The sequence below is a fragment of the Orycteropus afer genome, unplaced genomic scaffold (genome assembly GCF_000298275.1).
Source record: "Orycteropus afer afer isolate SDZICR_OR568_19922 unplaced genomic scaffold, OryAfe1.0 scaffold00002, whole genome shotgun sequence".
Classification (NCBI taxonomy): Eukaryota; Metazoa; Chordata; class Mammalia; order Tubulidentata; family Orycteropodidae; genus Orycteropus; species Orycteropus afer.
In genome coordinates, this window is record NW_006921589.1 from 15,731,746 (window position 1) to 15,743,438 (window position 11,693).

Below are 11,693 nucleotides of genomic sequence, written 5' to 3' on the forward strand. Positions count from 1 at the left end.
ATCACATATGAAGTGCAAAATAAAATGATAAGATTGGGGAAAATCTGTAGATAGGGGAGCAGCAAGGCACATAGTACTCTAAGAGCTTATCACCCCTCAGAAACGTATGCTGAGGCCACGTGAAAGGAGATGGACCCCCACTCCTGTAACAAGCACCCTGTGACTACGGATCACGAAAAGGACCTGTCAGATAGTAGCCCTCTGTAGTTCCTTGTCTGCAAGCAGTAGATTCACTAGTGAGCTGAGCCAGCCACCTGCTAAGCTGCTAAACTTCCCAGGAAGTCAATGAGCCTGTCTTTGCCTGGTGTCAAAAGAACGTTTGCAAGCGTGGCTTGGAAAAATAGACAAGCTGTCCTCTGTGGAACAGAGACAGCGCTTGCTTCTCCATCCCTTCTTCTTTTTTTTTTTTCTCCATCCCTTGTTGTTGACTGCTTCCTCATTGTCCTTTTTTCTTCCCAACTCCCACTTACTATTCAGTTTCTGTTTCCTCTTACATCTTCCTTGCTCATTTTGATCTCTGTCATTTTCTCTCTGGTTTTTGTCTGTCCCTAATCCTTAAAATTTTTATGAAGGTAGTTTTTCCCTTTATTTTCAACATATATTGATATTCAGTAGACTTCCACATAGTATTTCAAGCTGAACAAAAAAGTTTTGAGGAAAAGAAAAGTAAATCTGACTTTCCCAAACTTTCTAAAATTTCTGTTTGAGAGAAGCGAAAAGGTTCAGGTCAGCTCTTATTTTTATTCGAACAGTTTTCTCATCCAAATAGTCAGTATATGGAATGTAAAAAGATTTAGGGGAATATAGTCATGGTCATGAATAATTCAAATACACATTAAGAATGCAGAACTTTTGGAACAACCAGTACATTTTATGGAGACTATTGGAAAAACACTAGGGAATGAAAACAAATATAATCTCTCCTTATCATTTTTATAAAAGGACATGCAAAAAAAAAAAAATCTTTTTTCTTTTTTTTCAATTATAAATCACAGAGTACCCTGCAACCAAGATTTAGATAGTTTTGTTTTTTAAAAACCAATCCAAATCCACTGGTTTTGAGTCAACTCTGACTGATAGCCACCCTGTAGGACAGAGTAGAACTGCCCCATAGGATTTCTAAAGCTATAAATCTTAAAGAAGCAGAGTGCTCACCTTTCTCCTGGAGAGTGGCTGGTAGGGTTGAACCACCGATCTTTTGCTTAATAGCTGAATTCTTAAACCACTGTATCACCAGTGGTTAAGAAAAAAGGTTTTTTGTTTTTTTTTTTCCTAAAGAAGCAGTCAAATTTAATCACAGTAGTAAGCAGATCTTCTTGTTCTTCCAAGGTTCCTTTCTATTTCCATCTTCAAAAAAAACAAAACAAAACCCACTGCCATCCTTAATTAGCTCTTATCAATAACTAAACAAGATTCATCCACTTTTAGGAACTCTGAAAAACATTCATATCTAAGCATTTGGACTGATTTCTATTGTGAAACATATACATTTTATTTTAGGTACTTTCTTGTAGGCCTGTCCAATTTTCAAGAAAATATATCCATTTTAACAATAGTCATCTAAATGAGAAGTAAATTGGAAATTAAAAGTAAAGAGAGAGAGAGTGTTAATGAATTGTGGAAAGGTCTGATCACATTTGCTTCCAAAAAAAGCTGGGGTGATCAGATTGCACAGGGACTCCTGGCACCATAATGCTATGATTACTGCAGTGAAACATTGGGTAGAATCGAAAATTTCCCTGTATGGCTCTTCCTTTAACACCTGGTATCACCTGTGATGACCTCAAGCACCAGGCTTGGCACAGAATAGATAATTAATGTTTGCTCTTTATCTTTTTCCTTGAATCTATTTTACAAGCACTCGTCTTCTACCGTCTTCAATACTCTGTTTATAATTTAACAAAGAAAACTTGTTTGTTTTTTACACATTGACAAATAAGCAGACTTTTGTTTCTGTATCCAAAGCACCTTTGACTTTCATCTATTGGAAATCATTTTTTTAAAAGAAATGATCAGCTTGAAAGTCCTTTAAAAATGATTTCCTTTTGACAAGATTAAAGTAAAAATAACTGTTTTAAACCTCATGCTAGACTGTTTTCTCTGAATAAAACTTTGCCTTGTAGGAATCTTTATATATTCATTGGTGTATAGTTAGGTGAGTTATTCCATTAAAACCCTAGAAAGTAGATTAAAAATTTGCAAGTCCTAGGAGAGCCCTGGAATCTGCCATAGAACACATTGCTGTTACTAACTGAAATTAATGTGGGTGAAGTTATAGAGTTCTTGCTTTTCCTTCTCTAGTGAACTTCTGAGAAAGTCATCCAACCTGAAGGACAGCAATTTATCACTCCAGAGAACTAAAGTTCTAGAAAGCAGGCACGCTTCAGCAGGTAAGTTATTCTCTTCTATAGAGTTTAGAACAGCCTTTGGAATAGGCAGTGAAGGTCTAATCTTTAAAAGGTTTATTAAACTTTAAATTTCCAAACCAAGATGCCTAGAATATCCCTAAGAGACCTAAATGTTCCTATGGTTGCCTGAATGTAGCAGCTCAATTATGCAAAGTTCTCAAGAATAATTAGAAATTAAGTTTTTATTGAAATCCTCCATAGGAGTAAAAAAGCTACATGGTATTAATATGATGGAGAGGATTGCCCTCTTTCCCACAACTGACTATGGACTCTTTGTTGTTGCTATTGTTGTCAGCTATTGTCAAGTCAGTCTCATGGTGATCCCACATACAGTGGGATTGAATCCTTGTTATCCATAAGGTTTTCATTGGCTCATTTTTGGAAGTGGCCTCTCTTCCTAGTTTATCTTAGTTTGGAAGCTCCACTGAAACTTGTTCAACATCAGAGCAACACGCAAGCCTTCAATGACAGATGGGTGGTGGCTGTGCTTGTAGGACATTGGCTGGAAATGAACCCAGATTTCCCACGAAGGGAGATTCCACCAGTGTTGTCTGCAGTTAGATGGTGATGTTATGGCTAGAAAGCACATGACAAAAATTATTGAAATAAATCTCAGAAATCACCCAAACTTTCCATTTTACAGAGGAAGAATGTGAGGCCTAACAATGTTAAGTACAGTGTCTATGTTCGTACAGTGAATTGGGAGCAGAACTGGGACTAAAATGACTGCTAGGCCAGCTCTGTTTCTGCTACGCTCTTCTTCTCAATCAATGCTTAGTCTCAGTCATTTGGTACTTGCTTTACATCTAAGGTGGGCACTTCAAACTTCAATGTGTAGAAAACTCTCCAAGGAGCTCCTTAAAAATGCAGGTTTCTACTCGGAAAGGGATCAGCACAGGAAAGATCCTGGACAGAGTGGGAGAACAATGTGGAACTAAACTCAAAATCATAAGAAACCAGGTTTAGTGGTCTGATAGAGCCTGGTGTGACCCCCAAGACTATGGCCCCTAGTTACCCTTCAGGTCTGGAATTGAACTCACTCCTGTGGCTTCTAGCCAAACAGTAGACAGGCATGTAGGGTGAATATTTACATCAAGCAGATACATTCCTTAAAATGATCAATTATAGGAGAACAGAAGGGCAGTATTTGCACAGGCCGGTAACTCCAGGGGCAGGAATGCATAGGAAAGTAGGATGCAGGGAAGAGGTAGCTACAGGTAGGAAGTGGGAAGAGAGCTGTTACATTGTGGGGAATTACAGTCAATGTCATGAAACAAAATGTGTATGAATTGCTGAATAGAAAATGAATTTGGTCTGTAAACTTGCATGCAAATCACAACAAAAATTAAGGGAAAAAAAAGCATGCTCTTGAGTTTTATGCCTATGTTTTTGATCCAGGTGGTCTTGAGAAATACTGATTATAAGCTACAAATTAAGGCAGATAAAATATTGAAGCAGCAAGACTGTTTTGCATTCACTCAACAAATATTTACTGGATGTCTGCTAGCATCTAGGCACTGTTGTAGGTGCTAAATATATATAGTGAGCAAAGCAAGGATTCTCTTTCTCATGGAGCTAACATGCTCCATGTTATATGTTAACATGTGGCTGGTGATCGGGGGAAAGTAATATATTTAAAACTGCCAGGAAATATTTAAGATTCTGTGATATTAAATAACATTCCAGTACAGGCTTATGGACAAATGCAAAATGTTCTGTGTTAATGTAGTGGAATATGTTAGTGAATGGTTTTGAGGAGTTAATGCTCTGCTGTGAATGATCCGTGGTTATTTGGCTGAGTAAGTTAAAGGCACAGTAGAAATAAGGTCATGATGTTGTGGTTCAGTAAGTTTACTTGGCTCCATAGCCACAGATTATGTTTCTCATGCTGGCCAGTCATGTTACAAATGTACTCCTAGATCTAAAAGGAATCAGGTGGGAAGAGGAAACGTTTCATGGGTGCTCAAACCAAGCCTGGGTTTATGATGGGACTTTATGATGGGTCACTGGTATCTTTGAATATTAAGATTCTTTGCTGTGAGGATAATAAAGTACATCTGGCTGAAATTTACAAAAGTTAACATGCTGACTTAGTGAACATCCATTCACATCTATAAGCACAGTCTTTAGCAAATGCACCAAATCCAGAAAATTCTGCCACATTATAAATAGTACTAGATGAGACCACTTTGGGAATTCCTTAATTAGAGTCTACTGTAATCTGGACTGATTGCTTTGTCTCAGGTATTTGATCTAAAATATTCAGAAATTACTTCAGGGAGGAGAGAATTTATGATCCTAAGCAGATTTCAGGCTCCCGATTGAATAATTAAAAAGAAAACCATTATCACCAGATGTGCATTGGCAGATCCTTCGAACAGATGCTGTATATGATGGATCTGTGGAGCTAGTGGAGGGACCTCCCATCCTGCGGACCTGTACAGAAATGATTCAGTTTATTGGGTAATAATATTGTAGATGTAGTTTAATGACACAGACTGAAATGGAAGCAAGTGACATCTAAAGAACTGGAAAGAAACCAAGAGCAGACAAAAACAGTCACAATCTTATGTGAAAAGAAAAAAAATATGGAATTTTCCATTTTTTCTGGTACAACACTTTCATAGAAGATGAATATTCAAGCAAATTCTTGCTGAGGTGTATATGAGGGACAATGTAATATTTACGGACACTTACGTGATCCTCCCCTTTCTGTGTGTGTTTGGGATGCTAATGTGTTCTTTCTCTTACTACAGTTACAGTGTCTCCCATTCCAAGTCCTGATTTGGAAAATACTGGAACAGATACTTTTAATGGCAGTCAGGTCCTTACACGGCTCCTTGGTTTGGAAAAGGTAACTTCACACAGTATTGTAATGAATATATAATAAAGGGCAGCTGAACAAAGACCTTACAGATTAATAGAGAGATTCCTATACCCCTCTCCATTGGAAGAAGTTTGGAGCAGCTTGACAATCTGGAGTCATAGCTCATGAAGATTATTTTTCATAGGAGCACTTTAATAAAAATCTTAATTCTGAGATGTTCTGAATTCCTTAAGTTCTCAGGTATTTATTTATTTTTCTGTTAAGTTCCTTAACCAAACTCTAGACTTCCATTTAGTAAGATATAGGGTGGCATTATGTGTGATCTTTTAATTTTCTGAAGCTACTACCTTGCTGCCTCATCTATGCTAAAGCTTATGGAAAATATCTCCCCAGAGTAAAAAGAGTCCTTTCTTTAGCATATTTTAGACATTTTACCTGTAGATTTCCTTCTGTTTATGGTGATTATCCATATTACAATTCCTTGGGTTGCAAGATAATAAATTTCTATCAGAGGTGTAAACTGACAGCCTATGAGCTAAATTTATGTTTATGTATGTGTGTGTGCATACAGGAATTCTAAGAAATTGAATTAGAACACCTTAAGGCAAAACAGTCCCTCCCTCTCTTGTGAACCACAATCCTCATTTCTCTTCATTGCTTTGCATCCAGCCACATTCATACATTTAAGTTACTTGCCTAACCCCTCTACACTTTGAAATAGAGAAACTATACCTTCTCTCTCTGTCCATCTATCTACGTATACAAACACAAGTATTTTAAAATAATATAGCCATGTCTTACGTACTAGACATTTCTTTCATCAGAACCTAGGGAAATGTCTCTCATCTTTAATCATATTCCAGTGACCATCACCACTACTGGTCTGCTGACTAGTATGTCTCCACTAGTTACCCTTGAACTAGCATTCTACATAAATGAGGCATCTCAGTAATCTGGTTTATGTAAATAAGCCAAAAAGGATAATACATAAATGGATGCCAGAGAAAGGTACCACACTTATGAAGGCAATTCTGCCAGTATTGGCCAAAATACAAGTTTTTCCCATTCAGTCTAATCTAGATGTTGAAAGCCTAGTTTACATAATATTGATAGTCCCTAAGGCACCCTGTCTGGAATAAGAAATCCAATATTCCCAGTTAATTCTACTTTAAGCCTCCCCAAATGAGGTTAGTCTAGGGAAAGTTATCCAATCCCACTCTGATTCTCCTATATTGCTTCTTAGAAGCAGACAGTCTTACGCTGGATCAGGTAAATTATTTAATATCTAGAATACCAATGCTATTCTAAAAAATACTTCATTTTATTAAAACTCTCAAGTTCTCTTACTCATATGAAAGAAAATTTCAGAATTCCGTGATGCAGCACATTGCCATATAACCAGTGATGATAAGTCAAAAATGAATGTTCTATATATAGAGACATATTTTTAGAGTTGTTGGAGCAGGGAACGAATATAAAAATTAGGATGACATATTGATGTCTGTGTCAGCAATCTCTCTGGTTTCTCTTTCTTTCTCTTTATTGCTTTCTGCAACCCTTGCAAGAATGAGTAGAAAAATCTTTTTAAGATGAGTTTGTGTATAACGTTCAGAAAGAGATAAAGATAAGTGACTAGAAGACCTCACACTTACAGTATATTCTAGAATAAGTGGATTTTGCCTTGTTCCGTTACATTTAGAAGTCAAGTTTCTGGAAAGCAGAGTGTTGATTATGTGTTGTAAATTGAGGGGGTGGACAAAGTTGGTCTTCACCTCACAGAGTTATATATATTAATTATTAAGAAAAATCAAAAACCAAACTCACTGCCATCGAATGGGATCCAAATCATAGCAACTCCTCCTTGGGTTTCCTAAGTGGTATCACTACAAAAGTAGATTGCCCAGTCTTCCTTCCGAGGAGTGGCTGGTGGGTTTGAACCACCAGCCCTTTTGTTAGCAGTCAAATCCCTTAGGCACTACACCACCAGAGCTCCCTAATTATTAAGAGGGAACTCAAAAATATTACAACTAAATTGGGTCAGTAAATACCTAACCAACTTAATAATGGTGAACATGATAAATATTATAGCTGAAAATAATGTTATATCTACGACTGGCCTACATTGTGAAATATGGGGGAATTATCATGATTCCATAATGAAAATGCTTTCCAATTATTGCTCTTGGTAATCATACTTCCTTTTGCATATTTATGTACATATTTTTTTTCCTTGTTGCTTTCTATGCATAAGACTTAAATTTTGCAAATGAAAAGTAGTCCATGTTTGGCTATTTTTCTAAACAAACCCTGTTGGTCCTGAGCACAGATCCTCCAATTCCTGTACTTTTGGAAGTCTTCCATAAGATCATGGCCAATCTCCCATGAAACTTCTCAAAGAATTAGGATGCCTAAGTGTGTGCTGCTAAATGTCCAGAAGAAATAAATAGGATTTCTATGCCTGATTTTTTTTGTCAGAAAATATCTGCTGGATTTAGGTTTTCTGCTCAGAGACCATAAATGATTCTTATATGAATCATTTAATTTGTAACAATGACAAGAATTTAATATATTAGTACTTTCTCTTAGAAACTTTTCATGAGTAAACTCAATGTATTTTCGATGTTTCATTGAAGATTAGAATACTTCAGTACCTATATATACTAAAATTATTATCTTATTTTTGTCATACATTTTTAGCTATTAAAACAAAATTCAACTTCAGAAGATATACGAAGAGAACTCTGTGAGAGCTTTCCAACATATATTGCTGATTATGCGTTCTCTTGGAACACTCTAGGAAAAAACGTTTTTAACAAGTTTTGCCTCTCCAACATGTCCCTTTTAGAGTCTTCTCTCCAAGAACTAAGAAACCAGATCTCTCAGGTGAGTGTCGGTGTTTTGATAATATGATCAAAGTTCTCATAAACAATACCTACTGCTATCATGTTGATTTTGACTCATAGTGACATTATAGCACAGAGTAGAACTGTCCCATAGAGTTTCCAAGGCTGAACATCTTTACAAAAGCAAACTGCTTCATCTATCTCCACAAAGCAGCTGGTAGGTTTGAACCTCCAACATTTTCATTAGCAGCCAAATGCCTTAACCACTGCACCACCAGAGCACCTTTTATAAACAATTGTTGTTGTTGTTGTTGTTAGGTGCCATCGAGTCATCTCCGACTCACAGCAATCCTATGTACAACAGAACAAAATACCACCTGGTCCTGTGACAGCTCCATGACCGTTGCCATACCTGAACCCATCATTGCAGCCACTGTGTCAATTGATCTTGTTGAGGGTTTTCCCCTTTTTCATTGACCCTCCACTTCACCAAGCATGATATCCTTCTCCAGAGAATGGTCCCTTCTGACAACATGACCAAAGTAGGTGAGATGAAGTCTGGTCATTCTCCCTTCCAGAAAGCATTCCATCTGCACTTCTTCCAAGGCAGATTTGTTAGTTCTTTTTGCAGTCCATGGTACTCTCAGTATTCTTCACCAATACCACAACTCAAAAGTATCAACTCTTCTTTGGTCTTCCTTATTCATTGTCCAGCTCTCACATGCGTATGAGGCTACTGAAAATACTATGGCTTGGGTTAGGTATACCTAAGTCTCCAAGGAGACATCTTTTCTCTTCAGTTCTTGAAAGAGGTCTTTTTTAAAAAATTGGATTGTTTGTCTTTTTGTTGTTGAGATGTTGGAGTTTTCTATAAATTTTAGAGATAAGTCCCTTGTCAGATATGTCATTGCCAAATATTTTTTTCCCAATCTGTAGGTTCTCTTTTGACTATTTTGAAGAAATTTTCAGAAGAACATAAAATTTTTAATTTTTAGAAGGTTCCATTCATCTAGTTTATCTTTTGCTGTTTGTGCATTTTGGGTTATGCTTGCTTGATGGACTATTTATGCCATATATTACCAAAACAAACTAAACCAATTTACCCCTAGTTTTTCCTTGAGAAACTTTATAGTTTTAGGTTTCACATTTAAGTCTTTGATCCATCTCGAGTTAGTTTTTATGTATGGTGTGAGGTACAGATCTTGTTTTCTTTTCCTGCAAATGGATAACCAGTTCTGCCAGCACCATTTATTAAACAAACATTCTCTTCCCCATTTAATGGATTTCAGCCCTTTGTCAAAGATCAGCTGACCATAGATTGATGGATCTATTTCTGGGTTCTCAATTCTATTCCATTAGTGTATGTGTCTGTCATTGTACCAATACCAGGCAGTTTTGACTACTGTGGCTGTATAGTAGGTTTTGAGATTTGGCAATGTGAGACCTCCTACTTTGTTGTTCTTCTTCAATATTGCTTTTTCTTATCCAAGATCTCTTTCCTTTTCATATAAAGTTAGTGATTGGTTTTTCCATGTCCTTAAAGAATGTTGACGGGATCTGGATTGAGATGGCATTGAATGTGTATATTGCTTTGAGTAGAATTGACATTTTCACAATGCTCAATCTTCCTATCCATGAGCATGGTATCCATTTATATAGATCTTTTATAGTTTCTTGAAGTAGTGTTTTGTAGTTTTCTTTATACAGGTCTTTTGTGTTCCTGGTAAGATTTATTCCCAAGTATTTTATTTTTTTGGTAGCTATTGTATATGGTATTGATTTCTTCATTTCTTTTTCAGCAATTTCTTTTCTGTTGTAGAGGAATCCAGCTGATTTTTGGATGTTGATCTTGTATCCTGTCACTCTGCTAAATCTCTCAATTAGTCTCAGTAGGTTGTTTTTTTTTTTTTTTTACCCAGTCTCTTGGGCTTTCTAGGTATAAGATCATATCATCAGCAAATAGGGATAGTTTGACTTCTTCCTTACCAATTTGGATGCCTTTGATTTCCCTTTCTTGCTTTATTGCCCTGGCTAGGACTTCCAGTACAATGTTGAATAGAAGTGGTGATGGAGGGCATCCTTGTCTGGTTCCTGTTCACAAGGGGAATGGTTTCAGTCTCTCTCCATTGAGAATAATGTTGGCTATTGATTTTGCATAGATGCCCTTTATTATGTTGAGGAATGTCCCTTCTATTCCTATTTTGCTGAGAGTTTTGATCAGGAATGGGTGTTGGATTTTATCAAATGCCTTTTTGCATCGACTGATATGATCATGTGGTTCTTTTCCTTTGTTTTATTTATGTGGTGGATGATATTGATTTTTTTTTTCTAATGTTGAACCATGCTTGGTCATAATGTATTATTTTTTGATACATTGTTGGAGCCTATTGGCTAGGATTTTGTTGAAGATTTTTGCATCTATACTCATGAGGGATATTGATCGGTAGTTTTCCCTTATTAGTTATGTTTTTTTCTGGTTTTGGTATCAAAGTTATACTGGCTTCAAAAAATGAATTTGGGAAGATTCCATCCTTTTCTATGTTCTGGAATAGTTTGAGTAGGATTGCTATCAGTTCTTCTCTGAATGTTTGGTAGAATTCTCAAAGTGCAATATGTTGTCTGATATCTTAACGGCTGCTTCCATTGGTATCGATTGTAGAATCAAGTAATAGGAAGTCTTTGACAACTTCAATCTTTTCTCCATTTAGTGTGATGCTGCTTATTGGTCCAGTTGTGAGGATTTTTGTTTTCTTTATATTGAAGTGTAATCCATACTGCAGATTGAAGTCATCAATCTTCATTAGTAAGTGTTTCAAATCATCCTCACTTTCAACAAGCAAAATTGTGTTGTGTGCATTTTGCAGGTTGTTAATGAGTCTTCCTGAGATCCTGATGTCATGTTCTTCTTCATATAGTCTAGCTTCTCGGATTATTTGCTCAGCATATAGATTGAATAAATATGGTGAAAGGATATAACCCAGAGTCACTCCCTTCCTGATTTTAAACCATGCAGTTTAAAAGGGTAGCTGGTTGTAGCCAAGAAGCCACCACAACCTTGCCCCTATACTCTACAGCTCTACTATACACCCAGACATTCTTACAACACATACAAAAACACAAGGAGAAACATTATCTTCCAACCCTATACACGGTCATGGGCACACTCCCTCCTGCCTAAACATATCTGATCATTCAGCCTGTCCAACCATCTATCCAACCATAGATCAATGCTTGCCATTACTGACAATGTAGTACTGTACATGCAGCTGATTTTTTTTCAGTTAATGGTGAAGAACATTCTAAATGGTTATGACATTTCCAAATAAAAGATTAGTTCAAATTAAGTAAAGATCTGGAGGAATTGCTTAGGTGCAGAATCTAGACTTTTGATATTTTCAAAGACAAACTATATGATTACAAATGCTGAAATCTTCATTTGAAACTCTTTGTGGTTTTATGTTTTAAGATGTCAAGTGATCCCAACAATCAGAAGATAGTGTTTCAAGAAATGGTCGAAGCACTGTCATTCTTCTCACAATTACAGAAGCAGAGTGCTGTGTGGCAGCTTCTGTCTAGTTTTCCAAGTGTGTTTCAGAATTCCACAACACTAAGCAA

At 36.5% G+C, this 11,693-nt stretch overlaps 1 protein-coding gene across 1 annotated transcript in view; it reads left to right on the plus strand.

The window, feature by feature from the left end:
• ABCA12 (ATP binding cassette subfamily A member 12) overlaps positions 1-11,693 on the plus strand; it is a 214,616-nt gene that overhangs the window by 90,270 nt on the left and 112,653 nt on the right. The window contains exons 4-7 of the mRNA XM_007935860.1: positions 2,302-2,390; positions 5,165-5,262; positions 7,933-8,118; positions 11,545-11,693. Coding sequence (XP_007934051.1) covers positions 2,302-2,390; positions 5,165-5,262; positions 7,933-8,118; positions 11,545-11,693 — 522 coding nt within the window. The remainder of the gene's footprint in view (positions 1-2,301; positions 2,391-5,164; positions 5,263-7,932; positions 8,119-11,544) is intronic.